The sequence below is a fragment of the Pan paniscus genome, chromosome 9, assembly GCF_029289425.2.
Source record: "Pan paniscus chromosome 9, NHGRI_mPanPan1-v2.0_pri, whole genome shotgun sequence".
Classification (NCBI taxonomy): Eukaryota; Metazoa; Chordata; class Mammalia; order Primates; family Hominidae; genus Pan; species Pan paniscus.
Window position 1 is genome coordinate 12,408,721 of NC_073258.2, and position 20,913 is coordinate 12,429,633.

General features: G+C 39.4%; 1 protein-coding gene across 3 annotated transcripts in view; it reads right to left on the reverse strand.

The window, feature by feature from the left end:
- Nucleotides 1-20,913, reverse strand: part of SBF2 (SET binding factor 2) — a 528,888-nt gene that overhangs the window by 191,898 nt on the left and 316,077 nt on the right. For all 3 annotated transcript variants that reach the window (XM_063608381.1, XM_003818147.6, XM_055094099.3), the window contains exon 14: nt 3,259-3,463. In XM_063608381.1, the coding sequence (XP_063464451.1) occupies nt 3,259-3,463 (205 nt within the window). The remainder of the gene's footprint in view (nt 1-3,258; nt 3,464-20,913) is intronic.

Below are 20,913 nucleotides of genomic sequence, written 5' to 3' on the forward strand. Positions count from 1 at the left end.
TTACTCTTATTGCCCAGGCTGGAGTGCAATGGCGCGATCTCGGCTGCCTCCCAGGTTCAAGTGATTCTCCTGCCTCAGCCTCCCAAGTAGCTGGGATTACAGGCATGTGCCACCACACCCGGCTAATTTCGTATTTTTAGTAGAGACAGCGTTTCTCTATGTTGCTCAGGCTAGTCTTGAACTCCCGACCTCAGGTGATACGCCGACCTCGGCCTCCCAAAGTGCTGGGATTACAGGTATGAGCCACCGCGCCCAGCCTTAAACTTTTTAATAAAACTAATTATATGCTCACAATAAGCTGCAAATGTAATACAAAGAAGATCTTTGTACTCATCACCCAGCTTCCCCCTATGGTGACATCTTTCATAATTATGCTTTATTAGGATCAGGAAAACAACTGGCATAATACAATGAATGAGACTATAGACCTTACTTGAATTTTACCAGTTTTCTTCAAATCATTTTTAATCATGTAACATTAATTTCCTGGTTAAACTGATTATTTCACGTGACTTTTCTCTCTGAAATGCTCATTCATAATTGTGGGCTCTGGTGCTTCCCACACACATAGGTTGGTGGCATTAACTGAAAATCTATCTATATTAGAATAGAAAACTTACAATCTCCAATTAATAACACACTTTATTGAGAGAGCAACGTGTTTATGTTTATAAACTTTTAATTCTAAAATATCTTTAGCAGTATTTTAAATTTTCTTTAGGCTGAGTTATTAGAAAAAAACATATTTTCTTTTTCTTTTTCTTTTTTTTTGTGAGACAGAGTCTTGCTCTGTCACCAAGGCTGGAGTACAGTGGTGCGATCTTGGCTCATTGCAACCTCTGCCTCCTGGGTTCAAGTGATTCTCCTCCTGCCTTAGCCTCCCAAGTAGCTGGGACTACAGGTGCATACCACCACGCCTGGCTAATTTTTTGTATTTTTAGTAGAGATGGAGTTTCACCGTGTTGGCCAGGCTGGTCTTGAACTCCTGACCTCAAGTGATCCACCCACCTTGGCTTCCCAAAGTGCTGGGATTATGGGCGTGAGCCACCACGCCCAGCCAGAAAACATATTTTCTTGTAATAAATATGTTTACTATCTGGAATTTTTTTCCTTTGGAGAATCCAACCTAATTCACATTTTATACATGCATCTAATTAACCAACTTCAAAATATATCAAGAAAAACAGGAAAAACTGAAAAATAGGGAATTCTGCTATTATAATGGGAGACTTTAATATTTCTTCCTCAATAGCTGAAAAAAAGACAAAAGTTAGTAAAGGAAGACAACTCACAGAATGGGGAAAAATTAGCAAATAATATATCTGGTAGGGGACTTATATACAGAATATATAGAGTACGCTTACAACTCAATAATAAAAAGGCAAATAGCCCAATTTCAAAATGGGCAAAGAGACAGTGAAATGACCAATAGCACATGAAAAAATGTTCAGTATCAGTGGCTGAAATTAGAACGAAAGAAATCTAAAATGGCACGACCGCTTTGGAAAATGGTTTGGCAGCTCCTCAAAACATTAAACATAGAATTACCATATGACCCAGCAATTCCAATCCTAAGTATACATCCAAGAGAAATGAAAACATATCTACACAAAATCTTGCACATAAATGTTCACAGCAGCATTATTCATAATAGCCAAAATGTAGAACCAACTCAAATATCCATCAACTGATGGATAAATAACCAATGTGATATATATCCAAACAACGGAGTATTATTCAGACATTTAAAAATAAATGAAGCCTGGCACAGTGGCTAATGCCTGTAATCCCAGCACTTTGGGAGGCCGAGGAGGGCAGATCACGAGTTCAGGAGGTCAAGACCATCCTGGCTAACACAGTGAAACCCCGTCTCTACTAAAAATACAAAAAAATTAGCCGGGCCTGGTGGCGGGCGCCTGTAATCCCAGCTACTCAAGAGGCTGAGGCAGGAGAACAGTGTGAGCCCGGGAGGCGGAGCTTGCAGTGAGCCGAGATTGCTCCACTGCACTCCAGCCTGGGTGACAGAGCGAGACTCCGTCTCAAAAAAAAAAAAAAAAAGAAACGAAATACTGATACATGCTACAACATAGATGTACATTGGAAATATTATGCTAAATGAAAGAAGCCAGTCATAAAAGATTACATTTTGTATAATTCTATTTATATAAAATGTCCAGAATACGTAAAGCTATGAAGACAGAAAGTAGATTACTGTATAAGGCTGGGGAGAAGGTGGTTTGGGGAGGAAATGGGGAGTGACTGCTAATAGGTGTGAGGTTTCTATTTAGGTTATAAAAACATTCTTGCCGGGTGCAGTGGCTCACGCCTGTAATCCCAACACTTTGGGAGGCCAAGGTGGGCGGATCACCTGAGGTCGGGAGTTTGAGACCAGCCTGACTAACATGGAGAAACTCTGTCTCTACTAAAAATACAAAATTAGCTGGGCGAGGTGGCAGATGCCTGTAATCCCAGCTACTCAGGAGGTTGAGGCAAGAGAATTGCTTGAACCCAGGAGGCAGAAGTTACGGTGAACCGAGATCACACCATTGTACTCCAGCCTGGGCAACAAGAGTGAAACTCCATCTCTCTCTCTCTCTCTCTCTCTCTCTCTCTCTCTCTCTGTATATATAAAAAATATATATACTATATATACAATATATACTATATATACAATATATATACAATATATACTATATATACAATATATAATATATATATTATATATAATATATAATATATATAATATACATATAATATATATAATATATAATATATGTTATATATAATATATAATATATGTTATATATAATATATATAATATATAATATATAAATATAATATATAAATAATATATATTTATTATATATAATAATATATATAATAAATTATATATATATAAATATATATAATATATAATATATATTCTCAAATTAAATAGTAATAATGGTTGAATGAGTCTGTAAATATACTAAAAATCATGGGATCGCACATTTTACATTGGCGAATTTACAGTATGTAACATATCTCAATAAAGCTGTTATTAAAAAAAGAGAAGATTCTATAGTGGCAGTGGTTGGGTTATGATTACCCTTTTTGGGAGGCAGTGAATGAAACAGTTTCTGAGTATTGATAATGCTCTGATTCTAGCTACAGGAGTTTGTTCACTTGGTGAAAATTCATCAAATTGCACACTTTTCCTTTTTGGGTCTTACATCCTTATAAACAGTTTACTTTTAAAACAGACAGACAAATACATACCAACAGGTGGACCTGCTGGCACAACACATTTCTTTTCTATTCGTGTGGCAGGAGGTGCATTCTGGTTCTTAGCAACATTTTCCTGTATTAATTCCTGAACCCGGGCTTCATTAATCTTTGGGAAAGGAAGAATATGAACTCGCAAATGGGATCCTTCTGTTGGCCGTGGAACTTTCTGGAATGCCATATGAGGATTTGGATTCTCCTGTAATATCAGACATAGGTAAAATTACTCCAAGTTAAAATAACAATGGCAGATCACCAGGAAGGGAGTGGGAGCTTACAGGGACACGAGCTGGGTAGTTATACATACATTCATATATACGCCATAAAACATGAAGTACCAAAATCTTACTTCTTCTTACATGCTCTATCAGCAGCATCTGATACAGCTTGGCATCTGTCTTCCTCTTCCATGAACACTTTCTTTACTTGGTTTCTAGGTCTTCTTGCTACATCTTTGTCTATTTCTCATCTCCCTAATCCCTTAACAATGTGAATATCTCAGGGCTCAGTCCTTGGGTCTTTTTTCTATTAACATTCATCCCTTGGTGATCACTTCGTCTCCTATCTTTAAACCATAAAAATACCAACAATTCACAAGTTTTTTTCTTTAAACGAGTTTTCTCCTAAACCCCATACCCACATGTTTAACTCTCTATACAATATTTTCACTTGGATTTTTAAAAAAATTCTAAACCTATGTCCAGAATGCAGCTCTTAATCTTCACCCACCTCTATCCCTGCTTTCTTCAGTCTTCCTCACATCAGTAAATGGCACATTTATTTTTTCCAATCATTTAGACAAAAAGCTTAGAGTTATCTTTAATGCCATTCTCTAACACCCAACTATCCATTCCTCTGCAGATCTTGTGGACTTTACCTTTAAAATGTTTACAACTTGGCCAGTTTCACAACACTTTGGTTCAAGTCAACACCTCACGTTACAGCAATACAACAGTCTCCTAGTCTCCCTGCTTCCACCTGTACTCCTTCATTCAACACTGCAGACTATGTGATCTAGTTAAGAGTATGTCAGTTCATCACATAACCGTTCTGTTCATTCCAATGGCTTGTCATCTCACTCACAATAAAACCCAAAGTTCTTAAAACAACTTACAACACCCTACAAGATCTGGCCTTTCTATATGATGTGTCCTGCCATGATTTCTTTCATTTTTTTCTGCTCTAGACACACAGAACTTCTTGTTCCTGACTCAAAGCCTTTGCACTTAACTGTTCTCTCTGCCTGGAATGCCTGTGCCCCATGAATCTGTACAGCATCCTCCTTCCTTTCTTGCATTTCTTAGCTCAAAAGCCACCTTATCTAAAATTATACTCTCTTCCCCAACACCCTCCCTATCCCTGTTATATTTTTCTCTATATCACTTATCACTCTCTCACATACTTTACATTTTATTTAACTTGTTTATTGTCTATCCTTCTCTCCATAAAATAAAGCTCCATGAGAGTAGATGTATACCTACTGCGTCTAGAAACTGCCTGGCACACAGCAGGCACTCTAAAGCTCTTCCCACTGCATCTTAATGAGGGGGACACAATGCTGAACACACATAAGGATTGCAAGAATTGAATTAAATGTGTCAGCTAATATTTTTGTAGACTCTTTGGGTTGACATGAACTTTTTAGTCATCTAGTTAAGCAGGATTAGATCTCAAACACTCCAGGTAGAATGGAATCCATTCTTTCATAAAGTTCTCTAGGGAAGGCTGCTTTACAACTATTCTTGACCAATTCTAACACTTATTCTTTGCGACCAGAAAATTCCTTATTCCCACTGAACTTATGTTATTCATGCTGTAGATTAAACTCAGTACTATCCCATATATCCTTTTTTTTTTTTTTTTTTTTTTTTTGACGCAGTCTTGCTCTGTTGTCCAGGCTGGAGGGCAGTGGCGCGATCTCGGCTCACTGCAAGCTCCACCTCCCGGGTTCACACCATTCTCCTGCCTCAGCCTCCCGAGGAGCTGGGACAACAGGGCCCACCACCATGCCCAGCTAATTTTTTGTATTTTTAGTAGAGACGGGGTTTCACCATGTTAGCCAGGATGGTCTTGATTTCCTGACCTCGTGATCCGCCCGCCTCAGCCTCCCATACATCCTCTTGACAGTTAAAATGGCCAACTGCCATCACTTCTTAGGGCTGCTCCCCACAATTCTTTTTGGTTATATGGCCCAGACCTAGATAAAGAAAATGTTGGGCTAAGGCAGATGATATAGCTAGTATGTCTCAGCAATATAATAGAAACACACTGCTTCCTCCCACTGCCGTAAGTGTCAAAACACATGGGTTCCAGTTCTTGCTCTAGTCCTTATTATGTGATGCAGGGAAAACAACTTTGCCTAAGTTATATAATTAAGCTTATCTTATATAAGGCTCCTCAGAAGGTGAAATCAGATTTAAAATCTGCTCTTGCCAAAGCAGCTCTCATACATGCTCTGTATTTCCCCCCATATCTAGCAAAGACAGGGAAAAATAAGTAAGTAAATCCTTAGTCCAACTCTTAGTAATCTTTCTAAACCAAATGTTGAAAAAGTGTTTTACAATTCTGTCTGGACTTAACACCAATGTCACTGGCCTATAGTGTCTAAAATTGCCCTTTTCAAAAAGTAGTGTTTTTGTTCTTCTCTGTTCTTTACGCATGACTCTTACTCATATACTGTCTTCCCAAAAATAATAAATATCAATTCTCTAAAACATATTGGGTACGTATCTTTTTTTCAGGCTGGCCAGGTAATTCATGTGGATCTTGAGGTCTGAATTATTTAAAGTATATTCATTACTTTGGTTTCTATCTGTATTTTCTTTATAATAAAAATTAAAACTCTAAATATATTTCCCATGAAGTAAATATTTATAATAAAATTTAAAACTTGGAAAAATAAAAGTAGAAATAATCTTAGTAACACCAGTATTTTTTCTAGTTATATATATATATTTTTTTCTCTATTGTTATATTATCTGTCTTCTGTCTTTTTCCAAAAATGACTTGGGGTGGTTTAGAAAAAGCAGGATGCATTGGCCAGGCACAGTGTCTTATGCTTATGTAATCTCAGCACTTTGGGAGTTCAGAGTGGGCAGATCACTTTAGTCCAGGAGTTCAAGACCAGTCTGGGCAACATAGTGAGACCCCATTTCTACAAAAAAATAAAAAATTAGCCAGGCATGGTGGTGCCTGCCCATGGTCCCAGCTACTCAGGGGACTGAAGGAGGAGGATAGTTTAAGCCTGGGAGACGGAGGCTGTGGTGAGCTGTGATTGCACCACCACACTCCAGCCTGGGTGACAGAGTGAGACCTTGTCTCAAGAAAGGAAAAAGAAAAAGAAAAAGAAGGATGCACATATCACTTCTAGTCAAAATCTCTAAAGAGTTGGTCCTATAATTTGGTAAGTTCATCCTAAACTTCATAGGGACATACAAAGACCAAAAATAGTCAAGGAAATTCTGAAGAAGAGTTAAGTGGGAGAGTTAAGATTTCCAGATATCAAAACTTACATAAACCTTTAATAATTAATACAGTACAACAACTGTTATTAGTGAAGGGTTAAAAGGATGAATGGAATAGAATAGAGAGCCCCAAAACAGGACTATGTGAGAAAATATGATAGAGATAGGTGGCATGACGATTCAGGGGGAAAGGTTAGACAATTCAATGAGAGGTAGTATAACAAAGTATTTTTAGTTCATGATCTCTGATTTCAGAACGACTCGTTTCAAACTCTAGCTTGGCCACTTACTAGTAGTGTGACCTGGTGCAGTGTCAATTCACTTACCCCTTGTGTTGTAGTTTTCACATCTGTAAGGAAGATAATAATATAGTACCTACTTCATAAGGTTCTTATGAGTATTGAACGAGCTGTTACAGTAAAGCTGTTAGAACACACAAACACACACACACACACCACCCCAGAATGAATCTAAAGGCTGTTTTCCAAAAATTTTGGCTACACTCATTTAAAAAATATTTATTCTCTTATTCTCTGCATATTCTATGGCATGGTACCATGCTTCTATAACTAAAGCCACCTCTTTCTCCCAAGATTTCCAACACATTACCAACTACTTATATTTTAGTAATTATAGTAGTAGTATCCAATATGTTTTTTGTTTGTTTGTTTGTTTTTGAGACAGAGTTTCACTTTGTTGTCCAGGCTGGGGTGCAATGGCGCGATCTCTGCTCGCTGCAACCTCTGCCTCCCGGGTTCAAGTGATTCTTCTGCCTCAGCCTCCCAAGTAGCTGGGATTACAGGTGTGCACCACCATGCCTGGCTAATTCTTTTGTATTTTTAGTAGAGACGGGGTTTCACTATGTTGTTCAGGCTGGTCTCAAACTTCTGACCTCGTGATCCACCAGCCTCAGCCTCCCAAAGCGCTGGGATTACAGGCGTAAGCCACCACGCCCAGCCCTCCAATAAGTTTTAAATAGAGTCTTCCCAGAAGCAATTAGAAATATTGTAAACCAAATCCATACACAATTTAGAATTACAAGCGTTTAAAAGATCATGTTAAAATAAAGTTCAAAGTTGAATATCTGTAGTTGTATAGATATTCTACACCAAAATGCAGATTAGGGATTTTGTTAAATTATGATATATTTAGCTGTGTTTAGAAGATTTGAAAAAGACTTATGCCCCAGAATACAGTAATATTTGGTTTTCTGGCTCCTGAGTCTGTATACTGCTGCCCTCTAACGGGCAGCATGATAAATGTAAAGGACCACATTTGCTACCTTGAACCTAACTTGGTCACGAAATGACTTTTGAGAAGACAGTAGCAATGAGAGGAGGTTTAGGGTAGGGCTCACTGTATTCTGCATATACTTAAAAACATCTGCTTTTACTTGTAACACAAGATGTGTTTGGACTGGTCCCTTGAATATCACCAAGCTCATTAAAAGCTACAGCCAAATTTTGTGTTGAATCTCCTTGTTGAAATAAGGAAATCCGTTATTTTCCGACAGTACAAAGTAGCAGCCAAATTTTCATCTTTGATTCCAGAGAAATGCAAATATAAAGTAATAAACAAGGGCTAGACAACTAAACACTTACAGTGAACCTGGCAACATTTTTTTCCAAAGTAACCAAAATAAACTACTGAAAAGAGTTTGGCAGAATGCACTGTCTTTTACATTTTGAATTTGGATAATGATTTTCAAGGAATGGTCTCTATAATCCTGCTTTAAGAGTATACTTTAGTAATTGGAGGTAGAATGATTTTTCTCAGACATGAAAAAGTGACATATACACACATCATCTGGTCTGCAGCACTCCTCCCCCCTGCAGCATGCCCAGCTACCCCCAGCTTTGGTAGGCTAAGTGAGAATATGCCTAGGGGTTACAGAATACAAGGCTTGAAACTAATTTCAAATAAAAGCAAAGCAAGGCACAACAAAAGCCCCAAACCCCAGTGGAAATTCAAAGTAGGCAACAGCCACCTTGGGAAAAAGAAAATTTTTCCTATGCATTGGTCTCAGCACTGAAAGACAAATCAATATGATATTGTTAGAGCTTATCAAGCTTCCCAGATTAATTCAAGTATTTGAAATTATTTAACGTGCACAAATTATACTTAGAGCTATGTGGGATAGCAAGTGACACAAATTTGTTTTCTAATACAGTTGATGGCAATACTGTCACTGGAGTAAATTGTTAAACACTGTCAAAACGTAACTGGACTCTTTAGAGTTGCCTGGTAGTGTACATGACATTGATGGAATGACTCATCCTCAATTTTCCAACTTCATAGGACTTTCAAGGATCACATCCTTGTGAGATGACTGAGACATTCAACTGAATGTCTTATCCTTAATACAAGTAGATGACTTTAATATTTGATATGCTGGTTGCCCTAATTCAGGGTTTCTCAACCTATGCACTAATTGACATTTGGGCTTGATAATTATTTGCGATAAAGAGTACGTGTCTTGTGTATTGTAAGATGTTTAGAAGTATCTTTGGCCTTTATCCACTAGATGACAGTAGCACAGTCCCTCCAACTGTGACCACCAAAAATGTCTCCAGACCAATTTCATGAAGTAGGGTGGGAGGGTTGCTCCTGTTGAGAACCACTGCTCTAATTCATGACTCCAGACAGAGATTTCCTATTCTAAGACAAGTACTCTTGTCACAAGTACGAAGGCAACATACAGAGACCAGCTAACAGTCCTATACTCTCACTCACCTGCTGAAATACAAATTAGAATCACAATGAGATACCACCACATACCTGTTGGAAAGGCTAAAACAAGACCCCCCCCAACACCGCCCAAAAAAAAAAAAAAAGAAAAGAAAGAAACCAGCCGGGCGCAGTAGCTCATGCCTATAATCCCAGCACTTTGTGAGGCCGAGGCGGGTGGCTCACGGGAGTTCGAGACCAGCCTGATCAACATGGAGAAACCCCGCCTCTACTAAAAATATAAAATTAGCCAGGTGTGGTGGTGTATGCCTATAATCCCAGCTACTTGGGAGGCTGAGGCAGGAGAATCGCTTGAACCCAGGAGGCAGAGGTTGTGGTGAGTCAAGATTGTGCCATGGCACTCCAGCCTGGGCAACAACAGCGAAACCTGACTGGAAAAAAAAAAAAAAAAAAAAAAAAAGAAACCAACTGACAATACCAAGTGTTAGTAAAGATGTGGCACAAATGGAATGTTAATATACTGCTGATGAAAATGCAAAATAACGTAGACACTTGAGAAAACAGTTTGGCAGTTTCCTATACAGTTAAATATTGTATTACCATATATTCCAGCCTCCCACTCCTAGGTATTCATACAAGAGAAATGAAAACTTATATTTATACAAAAACTTATGCAAATGTTTGGGGTGGTTTTATTCATTATTGCTAAAATTGTCTTTCAGTTGGTCAACAGGTAAATAAAACTTTAGTCCATCCATAAAGTGGATTACCACTCAGAAAAAGGAATAAACAACTGTATGAAGCAACATGATTGAATCTGAAATGCACTGTGCTAAGTGAATGAAGCTAAACTCAAAAAACTACATAATGCCATTATGGAAAAGGCAAAACTATACAGACAAAAAAATTGATCAGTGGTTGCCAAGTGTTTGAGGTGGTGGGAAGATGTGACTATAAAGGAGAATTAAGGAACTTTGGGGGGGTGATAGAAATACTCTACCTACTTATTGTGATGCTAGCGGTTGTATGACTTCATGCATTTGTCAAAACTCATAACTGTAGATTAAAAAGTATACATTTTACTGTATATAAAAATTAGATCATGATAAACCTGACTTATAAGTGAACAAAGAAATCAGATAGGACGGGAGGGGGGTTCAATTTGAAGCCTATGCTTTGCGGGCAGGGCTTCATTTCATCATCATTATCTATATAAGTCGTTTATGTCTATGTCTTGACTCTCTAAAGGTAATCACAATATTTTACTTCCTTCCTATAATTAAAAAATTCCTTTATTCACAGTTGGCAAACAGTATAAATATCATCAGTGTAGATGACATGTAGTGAAATTAACCTGGTAGTGAAATTAACATTTTGCAGAAATGTAAAGGGCGTAGATTTTATTTGATTTGGACTAGTTATTTCTTGTATTTGAGTTTTATTCTCCCATTAGGATTCTATTCGGTTCAATGCTGGGCAATGAAATATCCATAAGGCACAATTATAAATCTCATATTCTTCTTCTTCTTTTTTTTTTTTTTTTTGAGACTAAGTCTTGTCTTGTTGCCCAGGCTGGAGTGCAATGACGTGATCTCAGCTCACTGCAACCTTTGCCTCCCAGGTTCAAGCGATTCTCCTGCCTCAGCCTCCCGAGTAGCTGGGATTACAGGCACATGCCACCACACCCGGCTAATTTTTTGTATCTTTAGTAGAGATGGTGTTTCACCATGTTGGGCAGGCTGGTCTCCAACTCCTGACCTCATGATCTGCCCGTCTTGGTCTCCCAAAGTGCTGGGATTACAGGCGTGAGCCACTGCGCCTGGCCCAGATATCTGATATTATTTTACACAGAATTTTAAGTTCTTTAATATTTCCTTTAACTTTTACTAAAACTGTCAGACAAAGCCAGGTATGGTGGTAAGTGTCTGTAGTCCCAGCTACTTGGGAGCGTGAGGTGGGAGGATTGCTTGAGCCCAGAAGTTTGAGGCTGTAGTGCATTATGTTTATGCCCGTGAATAGCCACTGTACTTCAGCCTGGGCAACAAAGTGAGACACCACCTCCAAAATAAAAAGCAAAAAACAATAAAACAAAAATTGTCAAATTACGTATCTAGCAAATATTTTTATACTATTGCAGATGCAAAACAAATTACGAAAACTGTACTATGTAAAACAATAAAACGCATGTCCAACTGATTTCTTTTTTGTTGTTGTTGTTTTTTGTTTTTTTTTTGAGATGGAGTCTTGCTCTGTTGCCCAGGCTGGAGTGCAGTGGCGTGATCTCGGCTCACTGCAACCTCCACCTCCCGGGTTCACGCCATTCTCCTGCCTCAGCCTCTCCGAGTAGCTGGGACTACAGGCGCCCACCACCATGCCCAGCTAATTTTTTTGTATTTTTAGTAGAGACGGGGTTTCACCGTGGTCTCGATTTCCTGACCTCGTGATCCACCTGCCTCAGTCTCCCAAAGTGCTGGGATTACAAGCGTGAGCCACCACACCCCACCCAACTGATTTCTTAATGCCCTGAAGTAGAAGTTTTATGAAGTTCTTGTCTTGGCCTATCTTTTTGTCTTGGCCTATCTTAATGTTCTCACTTTGTGAAAACATTTATTAGTGGTCCTTCATATGTGCATATCAAGAATCATAGAGGCCAGGGGCATTGGCTTACCCCTGTAATCCCAACATTTTAGGAGGCTGAGATAGGAGGACTGCTTGAGGCTAGGAGTTCAAGACCATCCTGGGCAACATAGTGAGACCCTGTCTCTACAAAAAAATTACAAAAAATTAGCTAGGCATGGTGATGTGTGCCTGTATAGTCCCAGCTACTAGGAAGGCTGAAGCAGGAGGATTGCTTGAACCTAGGAGGTCAAGGTTGCAATGAGCTATGATCAAGCCACTGCACTCCTTTCTGGGTGACAGGGCATGACCCTGTCTCTTTAAGAAAAAAAAAAAAAAAGAATCATAGGGATAGGGCAGGGAAGTAGTTACTTGTGTTCTCATGCAGACACTGAAGATTCTGAAAGCCAAAAAAGTAGGCCAACCCCTACATTATCAATTGGGAATGGAAAGAAGCTGCATAGAGGTGTTGCCGATAATCTCTGTTACAATATCTTTTTTACAATAATCTTTGTTACCAATGCTTACACTGTTTGTCTCTAGTGGGTTTAGTCATTTCCTTCTCCTTCCTTCCACCTAACCCATTCCCCCAAAGTCACCAAATGCCTTTCTTAATTATTCGGGAAGCTCCAGAAAGCTAAAAGAGCAGCTAAGCTCAGTTACAATTCATCCTACTCACATTCCTAAAATCTCACTAAAAAGCAATATAAAGGAGTGGTGAGAAGAGACAGGAAAATTAAGGTATATTTTTGAGGTGCTTCAAAGGGAAATGAAAAGAGGACCTAGATACACATACCAGACTTCAGTGCAATAAAGTATTTACAAACATCTGAATGGAATCACCAGGTCTCAATTCCAACCCAATAACAAGGAAAGAGTCAAATTAGATGGTTGGTTCTTGCTTATCAAAAGGGAATTTTAGAAATGTGATTAAAAAAACAACAACTGACTAGTTAAAAATAGAACCATGTGGATTATTTTCCTCCATTGATACCATCGTGCCTCCCTTCCCCCAATTTCCTGCATAACCTAAGAAAGTAACTTTACTATCATGTTCTGTTTTTTAACTTTATAAAGTATTTACTTCATGAATGATGATTTTGTCATCACGGACTTCAGAATCTTAGCACTAGAAGGAATCTCAGACAATCTAATGACAATCCACTGGGATAGTCACAAATTCTTACTTGTCATGTCTATGTATCCTTTTCTGAAGGATATTAGGAGAATTATGTACCTAGAATATGCCTGGCACTAATAAGTACTTAACTAATAGAATTTATTCAATTAAATGAAATATAATTAGATTGTGAAAAAGATTTCCAATAAGGCCCATGAAATGTAGAAGACATTTGAAGGGCTCTTACCTAGTAATATAATCTCTTAATAATAATACTTCACGATGATCACTTTTAAAGTGTCAATTTTAAAGAATAGGGATTGTCCGTGTTTTTGTTTGTTTGATTGTTTTTGTTTTTGAGACAGGGTCTCACTTTATCACCCATGCTGGAGTGTGGTGGCAGGACTTCGGCTCAATGTAGCCTCAACCTTCTGGGCTCAAGCCTCGACCTCCTGGGCCGAGGCGAGTGGATCCCTTGAGCCCAGGAGTTCCAGATCAGCCTGGGCAACACGGTGAAACTCCGTCTCCACCAAAAAATACAAAAAAATTAGCTGGGTGTGGTGGCATATGCCTGTAGTCCCAGCTACTCAGGAGGCTGAGGTAGGAGGATTGCTGGAGCCCAGGAGGTCGAGGCTGCAGTAAGCCGAGATTGTGCCACTGCACTCCAGCCTGGGCAACAGAGTGAGATCTTGTCTCAAACAAACAAAAAGAACAACATGTAAAGTCAACTACTGGAAACATCGTTTTTTCCAATTGGAGGCGATCCAGCCTTATAGTGAAAGAACATAGGCTTAGGAAATGAATAGATGAAAATTCCTAATTTAAAATCTGGATTTAATCACTTAAGAGTCATATGATTCTGAGCCAATTAGCCCCACTAAAATGGGGATAATGACACCTGCCTTACATTGTCCTTATGAGGATGAGAGATAATTGTATGTAAAGTGCTTAATTCCATGCCTGGCACAATATAGCTAACTGCTCTCATGCAGACACTGAAGATTCTGAAAGCCAAAGTGGGCCAACTCCTGCATCATCAACTGAGCATGGAAAGAAAAGCAGTATGTTTATACATGAACTCAATATTTATTATTATTATAATAGGTCAAAAGAAATTTCTCATATGATCATGCTGTAATTACTTCTACACAGCCACTATAAGTGGCAAAGACCAGCATACAACACAAGTTTTCCTTCTAACAGAGTTCTACCAGATTTCTTTTTTAAGTTTTAGTATACTAATCAGGAAACACATTTATTATATCAGGCATGGTTATAAATAACTAAAAATGTGATCAGTCAATAAATTCAAGTAACAGATCTTGGCATGCAAGTTGCCAGAAAAATAATTTATTTATACTTTTGCTAAACCAGTATTATGATTTAATGTGTGATGTATTTAGAAATCTGAAAATATTGCTTCTTAGTAAAAAAGCTAATAATCTACAAGTAACAGTCAATTAAAGTACTTCTGTGTTAAGTAATTTAAAATTGAAATTAAATTCATCTTTTTTTTTTTTTTTTTTGAGACAGGGTCTTGCTCTGTTGCCCAGGCTGGAGTACGGTGGCTCAATCATAGCTTACTGCAGCCTCAAACTCCTTGGCTGAACTCCTGGGCTCAAGCAATCCTCCCACCTCAGTCTCCTGAACAGGCAGGACTACAGGTGTCCATCACCACATGTAATTTTTTTTTTTTTTCAAGACTGAGTCTTGCTCTGTCACCTAGGCTGGATGCAGTGGTGTGATCTCGGCTCACTGCAACCTCTGCCTCCCAGTTTCAAGCAGTTCTCCTGCCTCAGCCTCCCAAATGGTTAGGATTACAGGCACGTGCCACCATGCCCAGCTAATTTTTGTATTTTTAGTAGAGACGGGATTTCACCATGTTGGCCAAGCTGGTCTCGAACTCCTGACCTCAAGTGATCTGCCCGCCTCAGCCTCCCAAATGCTGGGATTACAGGCATGAGCCACCATACCCAGCCTCTTGTAATTAAAAAAAAAAAAAAAAAAAATTTGCAGAGATGGAGTCTCACTATATTACCCAGGCTGGTCTCGAACTCCTAGCCCCAAGCAATCCTCCTGCCTCGGCCTCCCAAAGTGCTGAGATCACAGGCATGAGCCACCACACTCAGCCTAAATTCATCTTTTAACAGGCACAAGAAATGTTATGGCTAATGATTTCTGCATGTGTTAGTAATATTACTGCTCCCTTAATATTACTGGCAGATCATATCTATTTCCAGAATTTATAATGAACCACTAGCAATTGATAAAACAGAACTTAAGAATTTTTTTTTTTTTTTTTTTAGACGGAGTCTCACTCTGTTGCCCAGGCTGGAGTGCAGTGGCAAGATCTCGGCTTACTGCAAGCTCCGGTTCACGCCATTCTCCTGCCTCAGCCTCCGGAGTTACTGGGACTACAGCCGCCTGACACCGCGACTGGCTAATTTTTTGTATTTTTTGTAGAGATGGGGTTTCACCGTGGTCTCGATCTCCTGACTTTGTGATCTGCCCGCCTCGGCCTCCCAAAGTGCTGGGATTACAGGCATGAGCCACTGCGCCCAGCAAGAATTTTCTATTTACCAAAATTTAGATAAGCATAATTCATAAAAGATGGATTTTTTTTGTTTTAATATGAAACCTCTGAACTTTACTTTGTTCTCTTTCAAAAAAGTATTTATTCCCTCAAAGAAAGATCACATTCTAAATGTAGAACTTAAAACTCAGAAATAATGGAATAACATAAAGAAACAAATGTTTTAGTATCCCTGCTTGTATCCAATTGGTTCTCAAATTTCAAATGAATGTGACAAAGCACTGACTAATAATCCAGTGTCCAAAAAGGTCCATCTAGTCAAATCACTAAATTAAACAATACCTGTTGTGAGTCAGGATACTGACCCTGAATTCTTCTTCACTATTTCCTTAAAAATACATCTTCCCCAGAAGCTAAATAAGTGGTACTCATTAAAGCTGGCAACAATAGACACCGAGGACTACTAGACAGGGGAGGAAAGGAGTAGGGAAAGGGGTGAAAAGTGACTACTGGGTACTCTGCTCAGTGCCTGGGTGATGGCATCAATCGTACCCTAAACCTCAGCATCACACACTAAGCCCAGCTAACAAATCTGCACATGTGCCCCTTAATCTAAAATAAAAGTTGAAATTATTTAAAAAACGTTTGAAATTGGCAAAAACAAGTTTACTTGGTTTATAATTTAATTTCTTTTATTTTTTCAAGAGATATACAACCAATAACCACCATCTTATTAGTAAGATTTTAATGTTCAATTCTATATTTCCCTTATGAAAAGACTAATGAGAAAATGTATAACCATTATTATATTTTAATCTTTGGATGCCAATATTATATTTAAATCAATGATATGGCTTTAAATTTAGATCAGTTGAGTTGTCTTTGCAGAAGTTATTTGCTATACAGATAAAGTATATGTTAGAACCACAAATTAAAAGAAAATTTCTACTTTGACAATGTTTAGATTAGAAACAGTATAGAATGTTACATTTCTGTCTTCCAGAATATTTTTTTGTTTACTAAACTCAGGACCTAATCGTAATGAAAAAAAATCACATCTTCCCTCAACTTTTCCCTGGAGGACTATAGTTCCGACTTACTTTACTTTTCTTAGGACTCAAAACTTCACAGCAGGAGAAATAAGGAACACTCATTAGCCCAAATCCATTTTTCCATATGAATAAAATCTCTGTCATTTTATGCTCTTTTCTTTCCTGGTGTTCAAATAGTTATTTCACACTTTACCACATCCGAGTCCTTTTAACTTATTGCATTTCCTCTATCCATGGAATATTTTCATCCTTGTGTTTCTGTGGTCACTTGTCAATTTGCTTTTTTTCTTTCAGCTTTTCGCTCCCTCTGTTCAAAACAATGCAACTCCTGACCAGCTGCCAACCGCGGTGCCAAGCCAAAGCAGAGGACACTGGTCGGTTCTGTCTGAGGTGGTTCTGGTCTCCAGTGAGTCTAATCTTTATGTCTTACAAGAGACCCAAATGAAAACCATAATGAGGGCAAATGACTAACTGAAAAAATTGTGACTAACATGTTTTCATAACACACTGACTGACAGGAAAATTACTTTGAAAAATGTGGTCTACTTTGATATACAGTACCAACTGTAATATCTCATAATTTACAATCCAGAGCAAAAAAACTATCACAGGAAGCTTTCTAGTTCTGTGAACAAAATACTTTATTTAACAGTATATTTTTAAAATTAATGACTGTCTAAATAGAGTGGATCATGGCAGATGGGAGGCAGGACTAGATTGCAGCTCCAGACAGAGAAGCATGTGGAGGCTTGCATTGTGAGTTTCAGCTCTAGATCAACTGCAAGAACAAACCAGCAATCTGGAGAGGAACCACAGACCCTCGGAAGGAAGTGAACTGCTCCTGCGGGATTCGGGAGACACCCCAAATACTGTGAGTGCCCCAACTGTCTAAGTGGGAAAGGGAGACCCTCCTCTCCCGAACACACACCGGAGAAGCTGAAGGTCTAAATGTGGGAGAAGTTTCCGACTTTACCTAAAGCTGAGTCAAGTTAGAGAGCCAAGCGAAATACAGGGGTAGAGAAAGCAGCAGAAAGGCCCTGGGAGCTTGCTGGGTCCCAAAGCAGCCCATTCCTGCCTGGCACCACAGGGATCCCTCGGGAGGGTGGCCAGAGGAGCAGCAGGTAAAACTCCACAGGGAGAAGGAATTCTCTAGCTGAACTTTTTAACTATTTGAATGGGGTGAGAAGCCCCGGGGGTGGTGGGGGCTGCAAATCCGGGTTGCAGACTTCACAGGCAGGGGAAGAACTAAAGCACTTTTCTTTCGCAGCTGGGAGGCGGATAGCCTCGGGCAAGTTTTCAAGCCCGTCTGGCAGCCCGTCTTGCCCTCTGCCTGGAAACAGACTCAGGGCTACTGGGGGGCACAGCGGGAGAGAAACTGGCCCTTCTGTTTTCGTGGGAGCTGGGTGAGGCCTGTGACTGCCGGCTTTCCCCCACTTTCCTGACAACTTGCATGACTCAGCAGAGGAAGCCATAATCTCCCTAGGTACACAACTCCAGTGAGCTGGGAATCTCACCCCCATCCCCCACAGCAGCCACATCAAGACCCGCCCAAAGAGAATCTGAGCTTAGACAGGCCTAGCTCCTTCCCAACCTGATGGTCCTTCCCTATCCACCCTGGTTGCAGAAGACAAAGGGCATATAATCTTGGGAGTTCAAGGGCCCCGCCCACCACTGGTCCCTCTCCACACTACTACACCTGATGCTTTCTGGAAGGCACCACCTCCTGACAGGAGGCCAACCAGCGCAAAAACAGAGCATTAAACCACCAAAGCTAAGGGCCCTCATGGAGCTCACTGCACCCTCCGCCACCTCCACCGGAACAGGCACTGGTATCCACAGCTGAGAGACCCATAGACGGTTCACATCACAGGACTCTGTGCAGACAATCCTCAGTACCAGCATGGAGCCAGGTAGACTCGCTGGGTGGCTAGATCCAGGAGAGACAACAATCACTGCAGTTCGGCTCACAGGGAGTCACATCCATAGGAAAAGAGGGAGAGTACTACACCAAGAGAACACTCTGTGGGACAAAAGAATCTGAACAACAGCCTTCAGTCCTAGACCTTCCCTCTGACAGAGCTTACCCAAATAAGAAGGAACCAGAAAACCAACCCTGGTAATATGACAAAACAAGGCTCTTCAACATCCCCCCAAAAATCACACTAGTTCACTAGTAATGGATCCAAACCAAGAAGAAATCTCTGATTACCTGAAAAAGAACTCAGGAGGTTAGTTACTAAGCTAATGAGGGAGGGAGCAGAGAAAGGTGAAGCCCAATGCAAGGAAATCCAAAAAATGATACAAGAAGTGAATGGAGAAATATTCATAGAAATAGATAGCTTAAAGAGAAAACAATAAAAAATTCAAGAAACTTTGGACACACTTTTAGAAATGGGAAATGCTCTGGAAAGTCTCAGCAATAGAACTGAACAAGTAGAAGAAAGAAATTCAGAGCTGGAAGACAAGGTGTTTGAATTAACCTAATCCAACAAAGACAAAGAAAAAAGGGTAAGAAAATATGAACAAAGCCTCCAAGAAGTCTGGGATTATGTTAAATGACCAAACCTAAGAATAATCGCTGTATCTGAGGAAGAAGATAATTCTAAAAGCCTGGAAAACATATTTGGGGGAATAATTGAGGAAAACTTCCCCGGCCTTGCAAGAGACCTAGACATCCAAATACAAGCAGCACAAAGAACACCTGGAAATTCATTGCAAAAAGATCTTCACCTAGGCACATTGTCATCAGGTTATTCAAAGTTAAGACAAAGGAAAGAATCTTAAGAGCTATGAGACAGAAGCAACAGGTAACCTATAAAGAAAAACCTATCAGATTAACAGCAGATTTCTCAGCAGAAACTCTACAAACTAGAAGAGACTGGAGCCCTATCTTCAGCCTCCTCAAACGAAACAATTATCAGCCAAGAATTTTGTATCCAGTGAAACTAAACATCATATATGAAAGAAAGATACAGTCATTTTTCAGACAAACAAATGCTGAAAGAATTTGCCATTACCAAACCACCACTATAAGAACTGCTAAAAGGAGCTCTAAATCTTGAAACAAATCCTGGAAACATATCAAAACAGAACCTCTTTAAAGCATAAATCACACGGGACCTACAAAACAAAAATACAAGTTAAAAAGCAATAACAAAAAACAAAACCAAAGCCCACAGGCAACAAAGAGCACGATGAAAGCAACAGTACCTCACATTTCAATACTAACATTGAACGTAAATGACCTGAATGCTCCACTTAAAAGATACAGAACTGAAGAATGGATAAGAACTCACCAATCAACTATCTGCTGCCTTCAGGAGACTCTCCTAACATACATAACGACTCACACAAACTTAAGGTAAAGGGGTGGAAAAAGGCATTTCATGCAAATGAACACCAAAAGCGAGCAGGGGTAGCTATTCTTTTTAGTTGTTTTGTTTTGTTTTGTTTTGTTTGAGATGGAGTCCTGCTCTGACATTCAGGCTGGCATACAGTGGTGCGATCTTGGCTTACTGCAACCTCTGCCTCTCAGGTTCAAGTGATTTTCCTGCCTCAGCTTCCCAAGTAGCTGGGATTACAGGCACCCGCCACCATGCCTGGCTAATTTTTGTATTTTTAGTAGAGACAGGGTTTCACCATGTTGGCAAGGCTGGTCTCAAACTCCTGACTTCAGATGATCCTCCTGCCTTGGCCTCCCAAAGTGCTGGGATTACAGGTGTGCGACACCACGCCTGGCTGGGTAGCTATTCTTATATCAGACAAAACAAACTGTAAAGCAACAGTGGTTAAAAAAGACAAAGAGGCACAGTATACAATGGTAAAAGGCCTTCTCCAGCAGGAAAATATCACAATCCTAAACATATATGCATCTAATACTGGAGCTCCCAAATTTATAAAACAATTACTAATAGACCTAAGAAATGAGATAGACAGCAACACAATAATAGTGGGGGACGTCAATACTCCACTGACAGCATTAGACAGGTCATCAAGACAGAAAGTCAACAAAGAAACAATGGATTTAAACTATATCTTGGAACAAATGGACTTTAATGGATATATACAGAACATTTCATCCAACTACCACAGAATACCCATTCTATTCAACAGCACATGGAACTTTCTCCAAGATAGACCATATCATAGGACATAAAACAAGCCTCAATAAATTTA